Source organism: Lethenteron reissneri, chromosome 35 (genome assembly GCF_015708825.2).
Source record: "Lethenteron reissneri isolate LAM-NWPU_2019-01 chromosome 35, ASM1570882v1, whole genome shotgun sequence".
Lineage (NCBI taxonomy): Eukaryota > Metazoa > Chordata > Hyperoartia > Petromyzontiformes > Petromyzontidae > Lethenteron > Lethenteron reissneri.
In genome coordinates, this window is record NC_083813.1 from 4,805,929 (window position 1) to 4,832,351 (window position 26,423).

Consider the following 26,423-nt stretch of genomic DNA (forward strand, 5'->3'; position numbering starts at 1 on the left):
ATGACATCAGCTTGTGTGCAGGTACTGGGTTGGATTGTCATGTCGCAGGAGTGGTGATGGCTTGGGTGTGCGTTCATACAGCAGTGGATTGGTCATGGCCGATGAAGAATGACGTTATTGCTTGAGCCCGGTAACGAGGTGACAGGATGACGGTGCATATGACGTTATTGGGATTCATGTACTCAGGGTGCATGATGTCATCGCCATGGGAAAAAAAGGCTTTTCTATTTAGAAGTAGTGTTATATCCTCGAGTTTTGGGCAATCTTCTGATCGATCTGCTCCTGTATTCTGCAGGATAAAAAAATCCTCATGAGAACAAATTAATATTAAAACAATCATTTTGGACATCTGAATGAGTTATTTTGACCCCCTTGATATCGACAGATGGATAGAGCTAATGCGTTCATGCTTTCGTCCTTAATTGGAAAGTATAAAAAAAAGTACAAGGGCAATGGAATTGGCATGATTCACATCAGTAATTGTCATAACGTTAATCTCTGAAGTATTACGCTATGAGTGTATCCGATACATTACAATCATAAGACGTTTTACAAAATGTAATAACTACATCGGTGTAGAAACCACAGCACAACAGGCTGGTCCAGATGTCTTGTGACCCCTATTTAGTTCTCTAAAACGTCATATTTGTATACCGATGGGGCGTGAAAACAGAAATGAATAAGCAGAGGAACAAAACATTTTTACGGGGCAATTATTTGGCGGGGGGGGGTTGAGGGGGGTCACAATATATCTGGACCATCCTGTACTGTTGCCAGGGCTCAGCACTCACAAGAGCAATAACGAGCCTCAGGGACACAGCAGCCAGGGCAGCACCAATGAGTCACATGACCGATGCAACCACAGAGGTGCCACGTTCACCTCGATAGGGTAGGACAGGGTTTGTATGTAAAAAAAAAATCCCTCCCAGAAGGCCATGTGGCCGAAGGTACGTGTATAAAGAATACTTTTTTTTTGGAAAGGGTGCGTATTGTCTGCGTATATGTTGAACTTCTTTAGCACCATACCTAGCCAGCCGTGCTAATCGGAGGGTTGAAGCCTCTAAAAAAAACGTTTCTGCCACGATCGCCTCTGCCTGCGTGTCCAGTCATCGGCAATGACCTGTGTTGCTTTTTACTCGCACCACCACTGTGGCAACGGCAAACATTTCTCGAGATCATCACTGATTCCTCCGTTTACTTATTGCAATATGAATATTACATTACCACGGCGGCATGGTTTCGTTGGTGTCATCATAATAATAACACTTGTGTTGCATTATTTAGATGTCAAATATAACTAACGTGTGTATTGCATTCGGGAAAAGTGTATATCTACATAAAAAAAAACAATCCCCCACAAAGCCTCACAGTTGAGTTTTATTTGAGCGATTGGCTTTTGCAGTGTGACCAATGTGGTTGGGGTGTGGCAGGCGTATTTATTTAATGTGCGTGGCTTGGCACAATACCTTAAGCGCTATAATTACCTCCACAAGGCACACCTCACGTCAATTACAGAAAACACGGGGCCTGCCCAATGTTGATTCATCATCAAACACTTGTTGCCCGAGGTAGCAGAATGCAAGGTTTTTTTACGGTTTAAATCCACAAACTTTTACACTCGGAAATGTTTTCTACCACGTCTATATTTAATTACCTTGACGACATCACTTGCGAGTGTAGTTAACAGTTCTTAAGCAGTCGGCCAAACTATAAAATTGTTGAACATTTTCTCACGAATGAAAATTTGAATCTAATTAATATTTACAGAGCGCTTGGACTATTTTCTGTCTTGAGAAAACTTCCAGAGGGACCTATAATCAACATTCATTGAATCAACGTGTGCGCGAATGCGTAATTGAATAAAGAACAATTACAAAACACAACGATAAGTAATGCATGCATTGGTTAACGTCATGTGCGGTCTCGCAACTTGTGTTTTGTGTAGCGGGCAGGAGCGACTTCCTTGAAACAAAATCATCCCATCGGAGCATTGACGAGGAGAGGAGGAGAAGGGGTGTTTGGACATGGCGGAGGGCGAGGTGGACATCGCATCGCTGGAGGATTCGTTTAAAAAGTTCGCCGTCCTGGGAGACACGAAGGCCACGGGCAAGGAGCTTAACGGCAAAAACTTTGCCAAGCTGTGCAAAGACTGCAAGGTCATCGACGGCAAGGCAATCACATCAACCGACGTCGACATCGCGTTCTCCAAAGTCAAGTGAGTATTTTTGCCACGCGCCAAAGCGCTATGCTCTGGAGACGTGATCACATGGCCGGCGTTTGCTTTTAGACGAACGGGATGGGGGGGGGTGCGATTTGACAGGGTCGTGCGATGTGATTGTGCGGACGTGGGCAGCCAAGGTTTCGTTTAGCATTCAATGTTGAGCACGTTTCGTGCATTAGATCCGGTGACTTAACGGGAGCTGTCCGGCTGACGTCACGGTGACGAAATTCGGGGGGTGAACGGTGTCATGTCTGGGCTCCGCGTACGTCACAGCTGATCATTGGAGCCTTTCTCTGAGCTCGGGCTTGCGAGCGTGAGATACGATACCTCCTTAACGCATACCAATCGATATCTTGCACGGTTTTTTTCGATCATTTCTTCTGTTAATATCTATTGCCCAAGTGTTTTGCTTTCACAGATTCTCATTTTTGTTTTCTAATCCGCTAACTTAATGCCATGCGTGTGGTTTGACTGAACCCAGGTGTGTTCTTCATTACACTACTCTCCTTTGAAAGGTTCATGAGTGTGAGACAGACTGCTTAATTGAAGACATATGGTGTTCAACTTGCAAAGCATTACTAGGCTTAGCCCTTATGCCCTGAGCTGTGTAGCCATTGCACAGAAGCAGTGGGTGTAAGGTGGGTGGGACATCTGTGCCAAACTTAACCTGGCCTCAGGTGCGGACAGCACCGAGTGGTTGTTTCTAAATTATCTTGTCAGTAGCTTCAGGGTGTTCACTCTTCATTCTGTACTGTACTTGGTAAATATATTTATTTGACGCTCAGGAGCTCCAGGTTTCATCACTGTTGTTGAAGTGTAAAAGATTTGTCATGCTGAAGAGTTTGAGGTCTCGTCCCATTTTTACCTTGAACTGATAAACAATTTACTCGGTTGGAGACTTGAACTAGAACCATGAGCATTGGCGAATGCGACAACCGACCGTAAAGAGTGTACGTTTAAGTGAAAACGGTCGCCACCAAGATGGCTAAATTGTGCTTAATGTCCAGCGTCCTGTTGGAGAACGCTCCTGTGCAGTGTCCAAGCCACCACCTGTCCCGTGCACCTGCCTTAGCGATGTTTGCAGTGCACAAAAGGGTTTGGCTTAAAGACAATGCGGGCAATGCAGACAATGCAGCGTCACCTGTTTTTCTGGTGCTGCTTTTTTTTCGGCTGCGTCGTTTTGCTGTGTGCCCCCCGTGGTCATCGACGGCCATGCCGAGTGGAACCTTCCCGCACATCGGTCTCGCCCTTTGCAGAGGATAACATTCACCGTCAAGCAGCGGGCATGCGGCCTCTGTGGCGTTTGGGTTGCCATGAGAATGGGAGGCTGTTTAGGGTAAAATTGGGGGTCAGAGCAAAGTGCAAGCGTGGTCCTGCTATCAGTTTTAAATGTTCAGCACGTTTATGCGTCTCCATTTTACTGTCGTTGTGGAGACCCATGGTGGTCGTAAATAAATGTACAAAATATTCCAACATGTACCTTTCCTTGAGGGCTAGATGATACGCCGTTTGTTGTTTTTTTTTTTACGACAATGTAAGTTTTGTTTTATTATTTAGGAATGTCAAGTTTCAACTGCCTGGTAATTCAATGAATTGTCATTTGTAGTATTGTGTACACCGTTGGCATAAATGTATATTATTTGTATATAATGTTCACAAATCATAAGGCATGGATTTGTACATGAACAATTCAATGCATTTATGGTGAGTGCAGGAATAGGTTTTCATCGTTCCGTCTTTACATGCTTTCTACTTAGTCTTATGTCACGAAGCGGATGTTACAGAACTATTTTTGAGATCATGTCAAGTAACCTCTACATGCTACATGAACAGTCAAACTGATTTTTCTTTTCGAATTTAGCAGAATTAAGTGCAAAATAATTTTAACATGATGGCTGCTATTGGGTAGCTATAGCTACTCTTAGGTTACTATTCAAATGCCAATTTAAAAACTGGTCATCAGAAAACAATAGAATATATTCTCATCAAGGCCCTGTTGTTTAAAGTGCAGTAACAAACTCTTTTTTCCCTCTCTCTAGCCTCTTTATGCGCTATGAAGAAGTGTCATTGCCAAAAACGTCACCTATTATATAGTTTTCCTTTCAAAGGCAATGTTATTGATTAACGTGTATAGTTTTTTCGTTGTTCATGATTTTATTTTTGTAGTAATTTGTTGATATGACCTGAGACTGACCATACATTTATGTAATTTGAGAACCCAATTTAATCACAAGTGGTCCGCCTGAATTCACGCACATCCCAGATACGTATTTGACATGTGAATAACTGAAAATTGGTAATCACTGCAAGTTTATTACAGTTGATTGGGGTTCCTCTGTGGCAATGTTATTTCCTTTGCCTGGTATGGAGGAGGTCGTGGATTCAATCCTGGACCCTGATGATTCCTGTATATTTGGAATTTGCGTGTTCTCTCTTCCCATGGTCGTCGGGATTTTTCTCCGGGTCTTCCGGTTTCGCCCTCCACATTTATAAACAGCTGTTTAGATTATGTGGCTGCTACTATAAATCCCCACAGAGGGATAGAAGCCACTTTGGTAAACTATCATGTGTGGCGAGGTCACCTCTGAAAAATAGCTAATAGTTCAGTACCTGGTGAATGAAATAGTTTAGTTTAGATACATGAGGCCTACATTTTAAGAAATTGTAAACGTGTACGTATATTGGTGTTTAAGATTCACTTTTCTGAAAAGCCTGAGAAATATTCACCTGCTCATTGCATTAGATGTTATTTACTTAAATATACAATACGTATACAATACTGCGAGTAGAAATGTTCCTTTTTATTCAAATACAAGAATCAATGTTCCATTCTTTGATTATCTACTGGATGTAAAGGCCTCCCCATGCCACGTTGGTCATGGGGGTTTTTTGACCATGATTCGCTGTGCTGATTTGTGCTTAATAGGTCTGGTGGTGGGAGAGGGGTACCCCAGCACCATTTCTGATGTTACTCAACACTGGATTAAATTCTGGGTTACTGGGTTTAAAGTCTCATTGCATGATCGCATATGCTACCATTCCCACCGCTCCATTATTCCAAAAACGCTCAAAGTATTAAAAATCAACAAATACAGGATGTGTCATAGTGCAATTTGTATGCGGTGTTGTGGTGGTGATTGCTGAAAATATTACAAATTCTCAAGGTTTACTGGCATGGAAAAAGCCCACAAATGTTAAATAACATGTTTTTAAGAGTAGGGGCAACGTCGTTTGTCATATTTGGAGAATGCTTAAAACATTCCGTCGGGCACTTTTTTGCAAAATATTATTCCCCTGCTCACGCGTTAAACGCCTTTTGCACCTATGGAGTGAGCGTGGATTGCAGCTGCGACTCGCATAGGTGGCCCAGACAAACACGCGATTCGGCCAAACGTGAAATTTATTCAATCGCCTTCTTGCTTAAGTTGGCAGCACGTGTGTGTGCGCAGCAGGCTACCATGTCTTACCTCATAGGGTACAGCAAGCTAAAGGGTTTCTCTCGATACCCTGTTTGAGTGTAGGTGATGTTGAATATTTTAAAGAAAACAAATCGCCAAGTATAAAATATTCATGGTCCTTTCATTCAACACCATCTGTGCTTTGTAACTGTTGTACAGAGGAGAGACCCCAACAGTTCAGAGATTCGTCGCTACACAGGGGGTTGTGAGTCCATTTCAAAATAGATTCAGTTTTGTTAACTTATTGTGGTGAAAGTAGCAGCCTTGTAGGGGTCAGATAAACCCATTGCATACAATATACACGGACCCATAAACCATTTGTACACGCTCAATTTGATGCCTGTAATCGATGAATTGATGCTTCGTTACACCCCCAACCTTGTACACAACCAGAACACGATATAATTTGTAGAGCAACCATGTCCAGTTTGCGAGGTTGTCAGTTCAGATCCTGGTGAGTGTCACCTCACTCAATCATCCCTCCAAAGTTGGTAAAACGAGCACTGCGTGGTGAAGCTGCACCCATTGGGTGGAAGGTGGCAGAGCAGTTGTCCCTTGGACATACTCATCCCTCCCGTAGAAATGTTTAAAGTCGACCTTTGACTCAAGATTGAGAGCAGAAATAAGTACCAGCCATAGCTCATTGGAACATTGGGACACCATGACGAGCAATACCCCATATGACGAAGGTGGTGTACAAGACAAAGATTTAACACATAGGTTTTCGCGACCAATATTATTCATAATATAGGTTTTTGGTTCAGATCGCGTTATTTATAAATGTGTCGTAACCCTCCACCACCCGACACGGCCAAACAGTAAAAAAAAATCCTTTGATAAACGTGACACATATTTTACTGTTTGGCCGTGTCGGGTGGTGGAGGGTTACGACACATTTATAAGTAACGCTATCTGACCCAAATACCTATATTATGAAGACAAAGATTGTTCATGTCATTAGCACATGCATGAGCTTTGCCGTTTTTGCTGTCTTAATTTGTTTTAACACCGTCTCATTTTGTCGTCGTCACTGAAAAAAATGGCAGAGTGATAAGAATCGAGGCTTTTGTGGGAACGAGTTGGATTGCATCTGCAAACGACCAGAGGTTGTGTGCACAGGATGTTCTTTGTCTGATGGTTCACACGCCAGATGGTTATCGCAATCATGGAGGACCCGTATTGTATTTCGGTGGTTCCCGCGATTATCACCTCCTTGCCGATGCTGATAATACTGTGTAGGTCATCGAAAACCTCGGACCCTTTTCATTTTGGTAAACATTTACCGCTGGGCGGTGGTGGCGCATGCCTTAAATCCGGCACCGTGCAGGGGAGGGTTAGCGGATCGCCCAAGGTGCCATACCCTGGCTCGCCAGGAGAAGGCAGTACAGCAAGTGGGCTAATTGCCATTTGTTTCAATCTGTGAGAGTTGCCCCTTTGCTTGCTTACATCTTCTCCCGGTGCTCCGGTTTCCTCCCACACATATAAACACTCATCATTCATTGACTGAAAAATATTAACATAAAATAAAGCATGGCTTTCCTCGATAGATAAATAAGTAAATAATGGTCATAGTTGGTGTGTTATCATCATCAGTGTCGGTTTGTACTTCCATATATAATTTTACACCATCATGTAAAGGTTTATTAAGTAGAGATAGAATTCGCTCAACTGAATTCGAGTTGTATCCACTTGTGTATGCATGGATTTATTTTTGGGCCACTCAAGCCCCCCCCACGCTAAAACACTCAATAGAGATATTAGAAAACCTGTGTGGAAGGCTTGAGGCTCAATGAAGCTTTCCTGGATGACCATGAGTCAACTTGTTTCCTTGTTGAAGTGACCATGGAGTATTGCTCAATCTATGTAGATGTTTACAAATACGACTCTCTTTACGTGCAGAGATGTGTTCATAATCAACGTTTTTGGGTTTAGATCGCGTTATTTATAAATGTGTCGTAACCCTCCACCACCTGACACGGCCAATCAGTAAAAAAGTGTCACGTTGACAAAAGACAAATAGTTCACTGCTTTAGACCACCGGTGTGTTGAAGCGTGAAACCACAACATTTACAATTTGAGTACGACGTTTCGCTAGTAATTGCATCCAGCATCATCGGGCAATGAACTATTTGTCTGTGAACTATTTGTCTTTTGTCAACGTGACACTTTTTTACTGATTGGCCGTGTCGGGTGGTGGAGGGTTACGACACATTTATAAATAACGCGATCTAAACCCAAAAACGTTGATTATGAATAATATTGGTCGCGAAAGCCTACGTGTTAAACAGAGATGTGTTCTCAATCTCGCGTACATTCTCTTCTAAATGACATGAAAGCATTGTGCTATTTTTATATCAATTTAGAGTTCGTTTTTGTGGGGTTTTTTGCGTGTATGGCGTGACCGTCGTTTTTTGTAGATATTCACGTATCCAATCTTTTCACATATCCGCCAAAAGCCGAGTCCCCCAGTGGGTCGCATATGCGATGTTGTTCTGTGTACTCAGCCCATCAACCCTATAGGATTGATGGGCTGAGTCGACCCGTGATCATGATGTGAATTCGAAACCTTTCGAAATTGTTGGCCGTGCTTTCTACCCACAGCATTAGGTGGACAGACAAGTAAAGGGGCAACGGTTATCGGTAATTTTACGGGTAATTTCACCGCAATGCAAGCGGTGCATTGTCTGAGTGGGTGCTGTCTGCGTGTGACCCTCTCCCTGGCACACCGGCAGACAGAAGGCGGCACGGGTGATCACGTTCGAAGAGTTCAAGGAGGCGCTTCAGCAACTCTCGTGTAAACGCTTCAAGGACAAGGATGAGCAGGAGGCCCTAGAGGAGACGTACAAGCTCATCGCTGGGAAGTCCCCCATCATCCATGGGGTCACGGTACGGCAGCGCACCTGGAGTCAGAAAGACCAGAGGACTCTCCTTGCAGTCCCGTCTAACGCCTGTTGGGGGATAGTGCTTTTAACCCTTTCCTGTTCCGATGACGGACGTGTACGTCATTAGTTTTTCTTCCAATTCAGTTCCGATGACGTTCCGTGCGACATGGTACGTGTACGCCATAGGAAGTAAACTGGAAGAAAAACGAAAATAAAATCACCTTTATCGGTACCGAGGTTCCCACAAGGCCACGCGGGAGAGCGTGTGGCACAGTTTGGCGCCAGCTGTCATAGAGTGCGGTGGTCGTGTCGCTACTGTTCTCTGAAGTGCACTGTCTTTAAAATCAGCGACACTACGCCTGCATACATAAAATTAACGCTGAGTTGCTTGCGTGCTCCAAAATTCAGAGGTGAATGGGACCCAACCATGCAACTTGCAGACATCTCAGAACGGGAAAGGGTTAAGTGAGCACCTGTTAAGGTTGGAATGGTACAATCCTGTCTTGAATGCTCTCTCATCTTGGATTGATTCTAACTTCCTCCAGCTAGATGTTGTCAAAACGGAAGAACTTCTAATCGACCAAAAGTCCCACCACCCTCGGTAAAGACCTTGGTTTGTGTGTCAACCTCTTAAGCACTGACATTACACTGGCAAAGAGTGTGGGAACCTTGGAGTTGCAGTTGATCCCAAGCTCTCATTTGCTTCCCACATATCTCAGCTCCGTCTGTGCAACATCTTCCCTTATCTGCTGTTTTCTTACTATTCTCGACGGCCTCCCCAAACCCCTCATCTCCGCAACTCTAGATGATCCAAAATGTTGCTGCTTCTATACTTCTCATCCACACTTGTAAACAAGACCGCATCAAATTTAGATTTAAAGCTTTCGTGACTGTAGGGATTTATATTATTGGTTCTTTCGGTAAAGTTACATAGAAGGGAAACAATAACATAATAAAAATATGAAACAATACAATTCTCACGACGTTTCGACTGCAACACAAGCAATCATCATCCTAATATTCCAATCCCCCCCAACTCATTCCAATTCCCAGTCTAATGCCAGGTTAATTTCAAGATCCCACTCGCCATCTTCAGAATCCACCTTTTCATCTCACATTACTGCCCCCTTCCAACACACCCTCTACTCCAGCAAACAAGGATTTCTGTCGAAGTCAACCTTCGCCCAGTTTGAGGTCGCCCTTTCTCCTCGACCATCCCCGTCGTCTGGAGCTCCCTTAACCCAGCCATCTATGATGTCGACTTCCTGCGCAATACAAATTTTTGCCGCAAGTGGACTTATTTCAATGTTTCTATCTGCACGGAGCATAGAGCATTTCCCTGTCACACACGTGGGTTTTCTCCGGATGGTCCGGTTACCTCCCACCTGTACAATAAATACTCGTTTGGCTGAACGAATTTTGAAAAAAATAAACCCAATTACAAGACCCTCCTGAAAAAGAGTCATATGACTCAGTGTGGCTATCCTGGATAAACAAGTCATTTTCTTTCATCCAGGCTCAAGACTTTTATTTTTTCTTCACAAATGAATGCCTCTATATCTATGTGAATATTTGAATACCCCCCCCCCCCCACTAATTTCTGCAGAGTCATGAGGTCCAGTTGCATTTAGAAACTATATAAACCCAATCATTAGACCTCCTTTGCCAGTACCAAAATATAATAATAGGCTTTTTCCCCTTTTTTCTGGCAACACAATTGAAACCTTCTTACGAGAATTCATGTGTGCATTAACCACAATACTTTCAGTCAAAATGCTAACAAAAAACACTGATAATATATGCATTGTCCTTGAAACTGATTGGTCCACACCAGAGACGGCTTTCTTTTGAGCGTCGTCTCAATTGGTGCTCGACCAGAGGACGCCAAAAGGTGTACAGCTCAAAGACAATGCACTGTCAAAGTAATGAGGGCTCGGGTGAGCATCTACATCATTAGACCTCTTTTGCCAGTACCAAAATATAATAATAGGGTTTTTCCCATTTTTTCTGGCAACAAAACTGAAACCTTTTTACAAGGAATCATGTCTGCACTAACCACAGTACTTGTGGTCAAAATGCAAACAAAAAACAATCAGTTTCAAGGACAATGCATATATTATCAGTGTGTTTTTTGTTTGCATTTTGACCAAAAGTATTGTGGTTAATGCAGACATGATTCCTTGTAAAAGGTTTCAGTTTGGTGTTTTAACATCTTAACACCTGTTTTGTTGCCAGAAAAAAAGGGGAAAACCTTTTATCTTAAAGTGCTATGTTTCACATAGTCGGCAGTAGTTTCAGAGTAAGGGGCTTTGCAAAATCAAAATTGTAGGTAAAACAATTCTAATTTGGACCATAACGCCGACAACACAAGTGTACGCACATGATTCCTTGTAAAAAGGTTTCAGTTTTGTTGCAAGAAAGAAGGGGAAAACCCCTATTTTTATATAAACCCAAGTTGCATTTTATTGTACGAGTCAACCTTGGGAGCGGCTCTGCACAGGTTCACAGAACTCTTGATCGTAGCCATGGTCAGGGAGGCGAACTCAGGGCACATGCTTCGTAGTGAAGTGGACTAACCACTGTGCCAACACTCCACATTTATATTATATATAAAAAAGACAAAGATCCCCCGTATAGCCTTAACAGACTGTTGAGACAAGTGTTGTTAGTGAGCACCTATGAAGGTTGGCACAGCACACGAGGGGGTGGGTGGCCAACACCATGCCTTTGTATACCTAGTGGTGATATTTACATATTGCACAAGGTACTCATTTGAGGCCGAGTCGACCTAGGGGAGGAGACCCATGTCTGGTTCAGATAATCATTTACTAGCATTGGCCATGAGCAGGAATCGAACTCAGATCGCCGGCTTCGTTGAACAGCGCGCTCACCATTGCACTACCGCTCCCATACATATATTTGTGTTGGTACGCACACACATAAACACACACACATAAAAACACACACACAAATAAAAGCATTGGCCAAACATGAAGGAGAATAATGCAGCTCGGCTTTTGATGTTTTGAAAGATGAAGAGATATGGCAATATGACAGTCTCAGCCAGTAAAAAAATGCACCAGAGTCGAGCCAGAAAAGTGCAATTTGAAACACGCTAATTTATCTTGTGGTTCCTAGGCAGAAAAATGAGTTGACTAACTTTGGTTTTCAGACGCGTGTAATTTCATCAGTTATTGGTGCATTTAATTGTAGCTAAATTTTTTCAGCATTGCGGCATCAAATGTGTACTTTAATTTGCTTTTTTGCAATGAGTGCCCCTGGCAGGCCTGGGTTTCTGGGTTCCGCAGCATGAGGACTATAGGATTAACAAGGCTGTGGTCGGAGATGTTACAGTGGGGCTTGGCAGGCCGTGTCGTATTTCCTTTCTTTTTTTTTAAGTCCCGTGTGCTTGTAAATGCAATACCGCGCATCTTAATTTAAGCATCGCGTCTTAAAAACCGTTTTGGCACGAAGGAGGGGGGGGGGGCTGTTTGCTGATTGCATGAAAGCTGGTTGCTGGAAGGCTCAGTCACATTATCATCCATGGCACAGCGTGGCAGGGGCGATGGTGATGACACCCCATCCCCCTGTGCTGGTTACAAAGCCTCGCGGTCGTGTTGCTTACGTTGCCCCCTTTCTGCTGCTTGGTCTCGGGCCTCGTTGCGAGCACCGCTCGGGCGTGCAGTCTCAATCTGCTTAATATAAAACAGCAAATACAAGTCTGTCTCGCCGGCCTTGTTTTGCCCAAAACGTCTTGGAAACGCGCACAACTCTGCGCTCAGTTGCCCCGGGTTACTCGAAGCACATGGCCTCATCCAGCGACGCTCACACCGACCACACGCTAAGAAAGCCTTTACCCTTCACCCGCGAGTGACCGCAAAAGCCGGCTCCACCGAGACGTTCACTTGGCGCTGGGTAAAGTGCGGGCACGGGGGGGGGGGGGGCACGTGACGAGACTAAGCTGCTATGGGTTTGCTCTTCGGCCGTGCGCCCTGCTTGTATTGGGCGTAACGAGGGTGGATGGGAGCTCGCTCTCGCCTGGGTATGGTTAAGAGCTGGCGTACTGGCGACCATGCTGTCTATATAACCCCCGGTTTCCCAACATCTGCGAGTCCTCTACTCCCCACTTACCCTCCTGCCCCCTCCGTTCGTCCGACCGTCTGTCCGCTCTAGAACACACGTGCTTTTGTTCTTACGCGAACGACGGTGAGCAGAGTGAGACAGGGTGTTGGTTCTTAGAGGAGCGCCGGTGGGCCCCCCATTCGAGTGGCAGAAAGTAACTTGAGAGTACCCTAATGTTGGTGAGCACACCCACCATTCTCCCTCTTTTGCACACGCGTTTGCAAAGTCTCCGCGAGGATGAATGAGGCTCTTCTTTGTGTGCGTTGGATCATCCGCAAGTAAAAGGTGCTGCATAATCCAGCGCAATCCTTTGCAGAATTTCTCTCGGGTTATCCCTGCGTGATAGACGCGATGTGAATTTCGTGAGAAACATATCATCCGTTCATTCTGCTCGTGCATTAGCTGAGGATTCTCTGGCTTGTCCTACTTATTTTCCCTTTGATCTTCCTCTTTTGTAAGGGCGTTTGAAATAAAAATGTACTGTGGAAAATCAGCCCACGCAGATAATGAGACCCATCTTGTTTATTTTTTTGTTGTACCAGAAACGATGTGGTTGCTAATTCAGTGTGCGTGTGTCAGAGGCAACATGCCCTAACACAGTCTTAATGGTTTATTTCTGAAACTGTTGCTGGGCTACAACGGTGATCGTGGGAGAGACACTCCAGACATTAAGGCTCGTGCATTTGTCGTGCCATCAGGTCGGATAATTATTTTTTTTCTCACAAAGAAAGAGGAAAAGGCATCGTGTTTCCATTTAATTTTCACGTTAAACGTTTTCTGGATTTGGCATTGGTGGGCAGTCATAAATGTTATATTTGAAGTCCTCCGATATACATTTTTTAAAAATTTATAGTCATAATAATCAACAACTGTTGTCATGTGGAGAAACTGGTTTCTGTCATAGGAATGTGATATTTTCACTTTTGACGAGGGACCAACAGAGGTGAGCAACTCCCAACACTTTTGTGTAGCACTTGGTTCGTTTAAATTGATTGATGTACTGATGCATACTATGATGCTATTACTGCAGTAAATGTAGCGTTTATTTATAACGAGGTGAGAGCTCACTGCGAGATTACAAGTCACCTTATCAAGTGAGACTTTGGGTAGAAAAGTATATATTTAGTAGCAGACGCAACAAAGTACAATGATTGTAAAGGATATGAAATTCCCAAAAATAAACCCTTAAATTATCCAATATCAATTAAACATTGCAATAAAAACATCAACAGGACTTTATAATGGAAGTAGGAAACAAGCTATGTGATTTAGAAGGCAATGATAAACTGCATTTATATTCAGATTGCCCAAGTTTATTTGCCGGAATTTTATAAATATGAGGCCTATGAATAAACCTTCACATTAGGCCTGGCCTTATCTTTTTTCTCATGCCACGCTTTGCAAACTTTGTGGGCTGCGACGACTCCTCATCGAAACCGATACGGACAGAATGAGTGCCCTGGCCTAACTGTTAACAATTTATTCCGCGCATTAACAGTGCAGTCAGTTTGGCCAGGAGAGGGGGTAGATCTTGTTGGCGTTTTACGTTGAACTAAATATCACGGCGTGATAAAGCGCGTCGGGGTAAAGGCTGCAACGCTCCCGAGCGAGTACCCTCCCCACCGTGGCATTTCACGGTGATGTGTGTGATTGCCATTTCACGTCTGTTTATGGGCAATAAATGTTTCATAGGGAAACCAAAACGCTGTAAAGCTGACGGCGAAATTGTGATCTCAGTGGTGTCGGTTGCCTGGCGACAGGCTGTTGCAGTCCTCATAAAATGTGTTTTGTTAAAGGTTATCTTGCTTTGAAAGGCAGAGCGGAATGATGACAGAGCCAAGTTACAAGGATTGCCAGCTTAATAATTTATCTTTATTTTTCGGAGTTTGACGCTCGCCACAATTTTAATAAGATTTTCAGGTTTTATTTATTATCTGCTTTCAAAGGAATAATAAGCAAAGCGGAAATTATGGAGTCTCAGGATGATATTTTCAGGACTGTCTAAAGTTGATAGTTTGTCAATTTTGTGTTGGTAACTAGTTACTTGTCAGAATCAGAATAATTATTTACACTGGAGCAATCTGATGGGCTATTAAGCTCTTTTTCACGGATGTCCAGTAGGGGTGGGTAAAACTCACACATTTAAGCAGACAGCATTCGGAACTTCAGTTCGAACAGACACCTACTTGCAGGTTCTGCCTTTTTAACACATTCCTGCGGAGGGAGCTGGTAGGAACGTTGGGTTGCTCGGTAAATGGCCAGGGTCAACGGTGGCGTGGTGTATTCCGTAAATATGCCCGACGGGCAGGCACAAGCCGGCGTGAGTAGGTTAAACGTTGAGTTTTATAAGGGCACCACGGGGTGACCAGCCCCTCCCCACCCAGCCCCACCCCTCCCACCCTCCCCACCCAGCCCCTCCCCACCCTCCCCACCCACGCCCTCCCCACCCAGCCCCTCCCTGCACGACGGACACAATAATCCCCTGTGGGCTGGTGTAACCAGGAGGTTCCTACCAGTAATAGCTCTTGTGTCCGTGTAGCTGGGTATCAGTTGCACACGATTCTTACGTGCGCCACCAACCCTCCCTCGCTCCCTACCAAACTGCTGGTGTACAGGGTGTGTGGCGCCATGCCCAGCCTACGAAAAAAGTTAAACATTTCCGTAAAGAGGTCTTGTTTTAAGAGCAATATTCAATCACAATTGCATTCGACAAAGGGTAGAAAGTATTTCAGCATGAAAAACAATGTTGTAAGATACTTTGGGGGAAATGTGTACTGTTATTAAAGTATCCCGCCAGATGGTCACTGTACGCGAGGACCTTGGCAGGGTTGGGTGCCGACTTTGCAGCAGCAACGACGACGAGGGCTGGCATGAGGAAAGAGGCGAACGAGAAGTGTGGTGGCCTCAAAGGCGAAATGCCGTCATGACCTCTTGATATCAAGTTTCAAGTTCATTTATTAGGTATAGCCCTGTGAGCCATTCGGCTCTTGAATCGGGTGCAACCGCAACAAACAGAAAACAAAAACATGAACAAGAAAACATCTTAAAGTGACTATGTGCAAACAGAAAATCCAAGAAAAGACAGCAAAATATTGCAGAAAAAGCACCGTACACCAACACTGTGTGCAAAAATCCCAGTAGGATGCAAGTCAAACAACCACAACCACAAGACAACTTGGATTAAGGCCATCAGTCTAACTCTGTACTACAACAAACAAACATGGCCAATATGAACCCTGGATTGCACTATAATAAAATCGCGACATCTCCAGCTATCAATAATACTTTAACGAGAGGACATTTCCTTAAGACACACACACACGTGCGCTTTGGGGACGTCCTTTAACAGAGTGTGCCGTTTACAAGGGCGTTTGCTAAATCTGTGAGCAATTACGCAGTCAAGTGGCCGGTAACCATTTTACACGGCCCCTGTTATGTCTACGGGGAGTTTGTTGGATCATGGGGTCTGTGGCTGGTGTCACAATGTTCCACACAGTCTTTGCGCTATAGACTTCTTCTAATTAAATGCATCGCTACCAAATAGGTGCTTGACTTTTCCATACTCAACAAATTACATAATGCCTTGAATATGCTCAAAGTACAAAGGGGGTTGATGCACCATGAAAGAAATTGGCATTCCTCCCCCGCCCCTACTCCCAGTCCAAAGGTCATCTCTGGACTGTTTTCTTTTTTTGAAACACTGAATATGCCATGTGCACACAATCAGTGTAAAATGTCTTGCCAAGGAACACGGCCAGCTCCAGTCCCGATTAAACTTCACAGCTAATGTGCTGTCACATTAATCGCCTCCGCAGCATAATTTTAATTCATACGTCCACAGTTACAAAAGGAGGAAGGAACGATCGATGCTTGGGAATCTACGACGACAGGAGGGCCGTCTGACTATTTAAAGTGCCTGCGTTTTGCTGCCGATTTTGAGCGAATATGAAATGAGGACCATGGCTTAGCGTAACATCCGTTGTGGATTTCCCTTGCTGGTAATACCAGGGCAGGGTATTCATTATACCGGCGGTGGTCAATGAGGAACCACAGTTAGACAGAGCACATGCCGTGACTAGAACTGCTGGGTGGAACTGAGTGCATGTGTCAAACTCCCTTCATGAAAAGCGATTGGCGCGATTGGCAAATGGGGCCCGCACCTGCCCACGCATTGTGGAGGAGCGCAGGATTTGCTCGTGCCCACGTCCCCGCTTGGCCCCTCGCTTCACAGTCCCGAGCCGCCCCCCCCACCTCTGTGCCCGCAACCTCCACGATTTATGGGCTTGGGGAATTAAGTGGGCCAACGTCGTCGCAAGTGTGTGATGCATTATTGAAAAGGAAATTGGGCAACAGGAGTAAGTTGCAGCGGTTAATGAACGGAAGTAAATTAGTTTTGTTCAAACAATATTGCCGTTTCATCCGACTCTGAGCATATGCACGAACCTGAGTTGACAGACGGAGGTGATGATGGGGTTAACTGCATGTTGTTTTTTCGAAGGTTAATATTTCACAGGAGAACATTCAAGTTGCGTTTGCACGACTGCACAATGGTGTTTTGCTGACAATTGTGTTGAATACAAGTTACTTGGGTGCACACCCGTATGAATTATAATGATGGAGTACATCGTTTATGTAGGAGTTGCATTGGGTTATGCCTTACCTTTAGTCCTGGCTTCATGTATTCGTGTCCGTGCACTCTTTTTGCCTGGTCATTTTGTGGTTCTGTGTGTCTGGATATATGTATATAGTGTTCTGTCTGGTCTATGGTTCTGTGTTTAAGTATACAGTATTCCGATAGTATTTATATTGTATATAGATGATTGTGTTAAAAAATCTTGTCTTCTGCCTGATATATTAGCTTCTCTGTATTTACATGCACGCCGTTGTTATAGCGCGACTATATGCGCAGGAAGCCTTTATATAAAATATTAGAAGACATGGGCTTTGAGATTAATGCGGTTGTCTTTTTGTACAACACCCCAAGTGCTATTCCTGGCATTCCTTTCAGCGCTGAGGGTTTTGGCCCAGGTTTCCTGATTTTGTGGCCGAAAAAGGTCATCTTTCCACCACATTTTCGAGATGTAACCAGGCAACGGTAAAAAAAAATCTTTCTTCAAATACTCCCGAAGTCACATTTTACACATGTAAAATGAGCGTGCTTTTGAAATTTATTGAACTCCATTCCCAAGACGTACATTGCATAATCCAGGCCCCGTCTGGTCTGTTTCATGTATGCGCCATGTTTTTTATGCCGTGCTGTATCGCAGAGCCGATCAATTAAAGCAGCCACATTCCCAGCCGAACTGATGTGAATGCCCAGAGAAAACCCACACATTTGAGGTTAACAGTCAAAAACCCACAGATAGGTCAACCCACTGGATGTTCTATGTTTTATCCTAACAACTGCATCCTCATAAGTCTCCCATAAACCTCTAAAACACCACAATCGAGACTTGCACACCACTATTGAATAAGTCCTAACTCTGCTTGTCTGTTGTGTTGTACACCACCCACGTATCCGTCAATTTGTTGACCCATCCTGTCCGCCGGCCTGCCACCTGGATCGGCGATACCGCAGAAGGCGACGAACAAGGGCGGCGTTGGCCGGCTGACGGATCCCTCCAAGTACACGGGAACGCACAAGATGCGGTTCGACGAGACCGGCAAGGGGAAGGGCAAGGCGGGCCGGGAAGATATCCCCGACACGCGAGGATACGTGCACAGCTACAGGGACGCGGGCACGTACGACCAGAAAGTGAAAGGTGCCGTCGCGTCTCCCAATGCCAAGAAGACCTAACGGCACGGGTGCTACCTGGCCCACGGTCACCATATTTTCCCTGCCTCACTTTCCACTAGGTCACTCGTCCAAATAAATAGCTTTTAAAAGTATGGGGTTTTTTTCACGAAAAGAGGCATTTACGGATTTGTACACGTGTGGAATTTAGCAGGGAAAATAGTGTACCCTCTGTATTTGAGTCTTTTTTTTCCCGAACTGCTTTCCCAAGCAGACGTTTCTACTGCTAGTTAACTTCCTCTGCCACGTCGATGCATATAAATATAAAGCCTAACATTACATTGCCAATATATGTAACTGCTGCCATCCTATGCCTTATCAGTTAAAAGGTTAAATATGCACAGAGCGCTGGAAGGAATTGTGACCAAAGTGACACAGATATTCATTTTGTCTCTCCCCCTGGCTTCATGGTGGTGCTTGCTAATAATGAAAAAGGTACAGTACAAAGATTACCCTGCCCTCCCCCCATCAGGGACGAGTGTGCCAGCCGAGGTTTTTGGTTTCTGGTTGTAGGGAGATACCTTACACCATTCCCCTAACACATGCACGTATATGTGTGCACGCGTGTACAGCTGTAGTGAAACCACTTCCCCCCCCCCCCCACATATAAAAGTCCCCGTCGCACAAAGAAAGTATTTGAATGACAAGCAAAGGTTCTTGTGCCCATGACTGTAGCAGATGCACACCTTGGGTGTGGAAATGGATGAGTGATTAGTCTATGTCAAAATGTCAGAGCTCGTGCACTCCAAATGACATCACGCTAAGCCGATGACATCACCCCGAGAGATTTTATAACTTTTGAAAATAACACGTCCACGTACAAAACGAGATGATAGCACAGGTTGAAGCCAGGTAATAATGGTAATTTAATTGAATGCCCATCGGTCTCGAGTGGCAAATGTCAAACTGAAGACGTCAAACGAGGCACCATTGTTTAGTATTTGTTTATTTGTCCAAGGGAGCCTCATTGAGTCTTAAGACTTTCGCAAAGGGGGTTTTAATGGGCACCTGTCACAACGCCTGTGTGTTTGCTGAGATTCGGACATTCACAGGCAAGACCGCAGCTCATAACTTGCCCGCTTGACATCTAAGCCCACTTTGTAAGGCTTTAATGTCTACCTTTTTGAGGATTTAAATTTGTATTGAACATATGCTGTGCAGTATATTGTTTTACATTACATTATACTGTAGTTAAGTTATATACAGCGTGGGGTTCAGTTTACATGCTTGTATACGCACTATGTGCAAGGGACACACACTGCCATTTGTCCTTTCATCAACTCCCACAATCGAATTAAATGCAAAATGTGTGAGCGGAGTGGTGGTGAGGAGAGACTCAACTGAGACTGAAGTGTCATTACATGTACGTCAGGCTTGGCCTGTGCACACCTGATGCCCCTTTATATGAGGAAATGGCCCAGCTTTTTATAATTTGATTTCTTCCACCTGCTCGGTGAAGTCTGGGAAGCCAGGCCGCGGCCGGTTTAGCAAGTAGAAACGAAGTTCAAGTTCGTAGGTGCAGTGCTTGTATCGGTACAACCTGTTTACTCACAGGAGATCCTGCCTTGCTTTCCGTTTATAACAAAGTATCACCGTGAACCTCGCTGATTTGCAGTTGGAAATGTTGACCTTTTTTTTTTTAATCAAAAGATATTTTAGTCTTGAAGAGATGGGAATGTTTAAATATATTAAGTGCTAAAGGCATTTTTTTTTAAATAAAGTGATAAATAACTAAAAAATCATGCATATTTGTTAACGGATTATTTTTAGGAAAAAAATCTCGGCTGCAGTTTTTTTTACTTTGGCCAGTGGTTGCTTTGAGGGCAAATGCAATGGCTTTTTATTTGCTTTGGATGTATGTGCAACTTTAAAATGTTGCACCCAATAAATGCAGTAACTTGGAGACTTTCACAGTGGTCTTTATAGTTCATCTGAAAAAAATTCTTACTGCCGAATGTGACACATCTGTGGCGTGTGACTACGCTTGAAATTGGAATGTAAACATATAGCTTTAAAGTGCTTTTGCACCAGCTTAAACTCGGCTCACATGTTGGAGCATGATTGATGGGCCCGATTAGCGATGATGTCACATGTTTAAGGCCGACCAGCCACCTCTCCTGCAAAGTGTCTAAATGGCAGGCACTTTTGCAATGATACCCCATTGGCTGCTGCAGACATGCAGCACATTGACTGGCGTCTGTGTGGTTGAAATCTGGCTGCTAATCGCAGAAAGCCAATTGGCTGGGCATTCATGGTGAAGCCTGTTTCGCTATCTATTATACGCAGCCTGTTGTCGACCTCTTATGTTGGAGCCTAAATATTAGTCGGCCCTTGCATGTGGCCGATTTCTTGGCACCTATGTTGCTGGTTGTTGGGAGCGTTGTGTTGTGCAGCTCAGTCGGTTGTTCTTGCATATCACTTCTTGACCACTGCAGTAGCGCTTGCAGCCAGTTTGGGGGTGGATGTTATAACTTTGATTGTTAAGATGTAAAATTTCCTTTTGTATGTAACATTATCATTAAGCTATGGACTTACCAATATCACTGTGCGAACAGTAATTTCTCCTGTGCCCAGTGATTGTACTACGCATGATTTGTCTGTATTGCATGAACTGTTATACAGATGTCTGTTGTCCAAATGTACAGTAGCAGGGCTTGAATATTAAGTTATACACAAAATATGAAACTAAATCAATAATTGGTTTGTTTTATATATATACAGTATATTATTGCACATCACTTAAAAAATGTTAGAATTTGTTGTTAGCAATAGTATGTTTACAGAAAGTAGCTCATTTTAAAAACCAGTGTTAAACTTAAAGTGTCATTTTACTTAAATCACTTAAATATTCAAGACCAAATCACTGAAAGCAATACTTACGCCTTATTAATGTTGTCTCTTAAAACCTATTTTTAACCTGGAGAGATTGCCATAAAAACATGCAGAAGAATGGACGGAGGCATAACACAATTTTACAGCTACGTATTTTAATTTGGTTTCATTGTATTTAAGTCTTGAAGCAAACTTGTGTAACAGTACAGATGCAACCAATTTTATTTTTTTTGCTTCAATAAATTACATTTTGGGGGAAAAATGTTTTACTGATGTGCATTTTATATGTAAATATTCACTGGCAATGCACACAGCTGAATGTTGAAAATTTACCTGTTTTCCAGCTGCAAGAATCAAATAAACCAAGCAACCCCTCTCGACAAACATTTATTCACTCTAATATTTCATCGACACATGACAGCTGATGATAAAACATGGCATTTAATCAGATTATAATATATACAGCAACACACTGGATATTGTTTTCACAGTAACATTTGAATATCCCACACCATAAACTTATTGTAATTGATTTTTGAAAACAAATGCCAGTTGCCTTTGAAATACGACTTATCATTCTTTTAAGATTAAAAGAGGTTTCGGGTAACAAATGTATTTTTTTGTAAACGTACGTTTTTTCTGAAAAAATAAATAAATCGACTTTAAATAAAAAAGTAATTATATAGAACACTGCCAGAACTAACATGGGGAAAACACTGCCACAGCAACTTGATTAATGTCAGCAATACTCACTGCCAAACAACTTATTTATAATACCACGCATTTATTATTTTCTATTACCAGCAACGTACGGTGGAATTCACAAGCGACCGTCAGCTGGTGCCATTTTTTTCACGTCGTTTAAATAGACAATATGGGCTGAACTCATGTGGCATTTATTCAGTTTAAACCACCCTTTTAGGGGAAGAGGAATGACTCCTTGGGGTTATTGAGGTCTGTAATGAGAAGATTTAGGGGATGCCTTGCAATGAGCTTTGGAAAATAACTAGAGCCGAGACGATGTGGTGCGTTAATGTGAAAAATTAACAACGAGAAATGGAAGTGTTGAATTTAAAACGTTTTAGTGGTTAAATATTGAACGGTGGAGCTGTGCATTTATTCAGTGCTGGGCTACATATCTGAGGCAGGCACATGTCTGTTCCTATGTGGTCGGAAAAACCCACTTCCATGAACAGCAATACAAAGTCATGCTGCTTGTATGAGAGCAGTCAAGTTGAGCAGCAATGGTAAAAGGTATTTGAGGTCACGGTAAATACATTAGAAAAGTTGGCTTGCCCAACGTCAATATAATATGAATTTTGACAGTTTGTTACCTCGTTTATAAAATTTCACTATAGATGGCAACAAGCCCATACACTGCAAGTATTTTACCCATACTTCAAGTGATCTGGATGAGATATTCTGCATTTGAAATTCGCTTAAAATGTATCAGTGGGAGTTGGCACAAATTTCACAAATATACAGTATAAATAACTCAACTGAGCTCAGTTTTGTCTTGTGAGACACACAAAAGAACATGCCTGAGAAAAGTAAATGATATGACCTTGTAAAAATAATGTGATACAATTGAAAAACAAATGAGTTATTTCGGTGTAGTTGTTCGGTGTAGTAGTTTAACTTGAGAGGTGTGCCAGTTTCCCAGCAGTAAGCTTCTCAATTCACTTACAAAAATCTGCAAAAAAATAAGCTAAGTGTTTTTTTGTCAGTGCTAAAAATAAGCCAAATCTGTTACCCCTCTTCCCCCCCCCCCCCCAACCACTGTGAAGACAGCCTTCCTCCCCCAGAGAATATGCCCTCACAACCTCCCCCCCACCCCTCCCTCAGCAGTTGAAAACCGCTGCGTTAACGGAAGCCAGTGGTTGAAGTCTCTGGAAGCAACGCGTGGCTTGGAGCAATCCAGCGGGTGGTGTTTACGCGAACCGGACTCTTGGCTCTGTGAACTCGCCGTTTCGCGGTGGCGGCGGCTGCACCATCTTCACTCCAGCGCGGGCGGGAATCGTCTGGTTCCGTGACGCTCCCGTGCATTGCCCAGCTCGCGCAGGAGGTGCTCGTTCGTCATCACCAACGACCTCGTGCGGGCACGCGCACACACACATGGGACCGCTCGCTTTACCCACAGTTGTCGAGCCTTGTGCGCGGCAGCCTTGTGCTTGCGCACGCAGCCAACATTAATGCTGATAACACTCTTAATCAGCTGGGAATAAATGCACTTGGAGGCGATGATGTTTTGTATGGAGCCATTGATATTTGTGGTGGAATTTATCGCCTGTAAACTGTAGTCTGTCAAACACCTATTCCCTTCGACCTAACTGTTTTAAAGTGGTAAAATATGAAACGTTTAGTCACTAGAACATTTTGAGTCACATAACTGATGTAAATGCCAACATTGCACATAATGCCACATGCACCAGTAACTGCGTAATTTTAAATTGTAATAGTTCATATGATTTAGTTTCAAACCAAGGTATTTTAGCTTGCATTTTTATGAAATTCATACATGCAGTTTTCAAGGCAAAACAGCAATATTTTCTCTAAATAGAACTGATGTACAACAGAAAAACAATAATCAGAGTATATATGAGGGCACCATATCTTGCCTCCTGCAAACTACAGCTCTGATACTGTGTGCTACAGATTGAGACAAGACCCACGCAATTCCATTACTCCACAATTTTTTTCATGGATTATCAGGAAAGCGTGGCACGTGACTAGCAAATTTATCTGCAATTCTCGGATTACAAAGTTATATGCTTTCCTAAGACGAAAGTGCCGCAAATCTCTCATTGGTCGATGTTCACAGATTCTTTGCATTTCTTAGACTTGACATCAAGTCAAAAAAATGCAAAACTCTTCTGCTCAAATCACATCAGCCCAGCTCGTCTGTGCCGATGCAAAACTCTGTCAACTTCTACAGATCCTGGTTTGCAGTCTGCGAAGCATTTTCAATCCACCTCGGTGTGCCGAGGATTACAGGAACAGTCACGAACCTCCAATAATCTGCAAATTACAGAAATGTACAGATTTGGAGTTCTGCTATAATACATTTGACATGCCATAAATTGTCAGCAGTGACAGTGAAGCACGTTTTTGTGCTTTCACGGCATGTCTTGATGACAAATTGGGTAATAATGCTTGCAAATGACTGACATGGAAAATGTACGCTTATACACGCTGTGAAAAGTATATGCAAATTCGTTGACATGTTTAAGAAACGTTGAAAAATGTTATTTGGCGGTTAAGTTTTCTACAAAGTGTTCCTTCACGGTTGGTTGCAGCCTACGAAAATGATATTGTGCAGGTATCCTGCAAATATATGCGGTGGAAGTTTTGTGCAATCTCACCCAACCTGCTGCCTCTAATGTGACAGTGTCAGGTGAACGTGCGTGTGTGTCAAATAGGTCCCACAAGCTCCTATGTCACACCACACGGATGGATTTTGTACAAGATACTTGCTGTCACATTTCTCTCACAGCCCTGCCTCTTGCTCACTCACCCACCAAACCCTCCTCGTGCCCCCCCCCACCCGCCCAACAGCTCTCCACACTATCCCCCTGCCCTAACGTATTAATCATGTTCACAGCATGCCCATTGAGGTGGTTTCAAAAAGTTTAGCCGTCTGACATTACACTGACAAAATGCAGAGGCATACCACCGTGGCAGGCTGCACATCACTACCGAGTACATGCTGGACATACAAAATGCAGACAGAAGACCGTGTACTTTTTGAAGTATGCAGATACATTTTTTCTGATCATTTGAGTTTCTGTACATCAATCATTGCAGCTGAATGGGCACTTGCACTTAAAAAGACTTATGTGCAAATTGTGCCCGCGCGGTTGTCAACTGTTCTTTGCCATGTGACAATATAAAGAGTTTTACATCTCTGCGTTTCTTAAGCACATCTCGGAGAGGTAGTTTGAAACTCCCTTGATGAGTGTCAGACGACTGTAAACCAGCATTTGTGGTTTGCAATAAAGTGTCGCTATTTGGAAAAAGCAGCTGGACAGCAAATTGTTAACGTTCACAAAGTTACGAGAAAAGAACAGTAAAGGCAGCCTGGGAACTGAAATCAATTACAGGGTGGATGCTCTCAGTACTGCAAATGGAAAATCGACTGATAGGATGCTGCCAGCATGTTCAAGATGGTGTCGATGGCACATGTGGGATGGGTTCTGAGACAACTTTAAGGCTTGACTGTCAGAATGCACATCGGATATCCTAACCTGAACTGCTTTTTTTTTTACTTCTAAAAGGAAATTTACAATATCAGAATTGTGATAAAAATGTGAAACACTTGAAAATAAAGAGACAGCGATGCACTGAAGTTTGTGGAAAAGACCGCTACACGCGCGCAGGAAGCCAAATAGCACGAGCCTCCGCGGCCCGCGCCAACATTTCACGCATCAGCCCTCAATCACATGGGGGCCCTATCCTCGTCTCTGCCAAGTGAAGGAGAGAAAAAAAGTCGAGCACACAGTGTAGTTGTCTCCCAGCAACCAGGTTAAAATAAGCACAGGAAAGAGAAAAACTGCACCGCGGGTTGCATATTTTTTTAACTTTTTGTAAATAAGCGTGTGTGGTTGCTGTATGCGATGTACAGTTTTGCCCCTTTGTGGGTGCGACTGGTTGTGGAGTGCTACTTTCAGCAGACGTGTGCCATGTCCAAAAACTTTGACTGGTTGTATGAGATTTTTTTTCTTCCTTTACAGTATTTTGCAATTATAGCACTCAATAAGAGCCATGCCCCGAAATGTTATTCTTCTAGATACCTAATATCAAGCAGTGTTAATTATGCAGTTATTTTGATGACGTTATTTTAAATTATACACCAAAGTTTTTAGCACCTGAAGAATTAGCAAATATTTGGTGCACTATGATGGTTTAAACTTTACCTCTGCCAAGGAGAATACAAAAGCATGGCATCTGCTGCAAATTAGTCTTTGATAACTCTGTGATGTCATTCATAAGACTGCCTGCAAAAAGCCATCAAATGTACAAACTCCCTACAATGGCCACGTTTAAAATACATTTGGACATCTGTGAAAAAGAGCTTTATATCTCATCATATTCCTCCACTATAAATACCGTATTTT

At 43.4% G+C, this 26,423-nt stretch overlaps 2 protein-coding genes across 5 annotated transcripts in view; one reads left to right on the forward strand and one right to left on the reverse strand.

Moving 5' to 3' along the window:
* Positions 1-23,342, forward strand: part of LOC133350840 (tubulin polymerization-promoting protein family member 3-like) — a 38,074-nt gene extending 14,732 nt beyond the window's left edge. For 2 of the 4 annotated variants that reach the window (XM_061565613.1, XM_061565614.1), the window contains 4 exons: positions 1,946-2,215; positions 8,412-8,565; positions 18,262-18,445; positions 23,155-23,342. In XM_061565613.1, the coding sequence (XP_061421597.1) occupies positions 2,025-2,215; positions 8,412-8,565; positions 18,262-18,445; positions 23,155-23,342 (717 nt within the window). In that variant the 5' untranslated portion in view covers positions 1,946-2,024. Of the gene's footprint in view, positions 1-1,945; positions 2,216-8,411; positions 8,566-18,261; positions 21,572-23,154 lie in introns of those variants that run through there. The other 2 variants (XM_061565615.1, XM_061565616.1) reach the window with 2 other exon arrangements.
* The window catches only part of LOC133350839 (centrosomal protein of 72 kDa-like), a 30,394-nt gene continuing 27,211 nt past the window's right edge, over positions 23,241-26,423 (reverse strand). Inside the window, exon 15 of the mRNA XM_061565612.1 lies at positions 23,241-23,399. Within this exon, the coding sequence (XP_061421596.1) occupies positions 23,306-23,399 (94 nt within the window). The 3' untranslated portion in view covers positions 23,241-23,305. The remainder of the gene's footprint in view (positions 23,400-26,423) is intronic.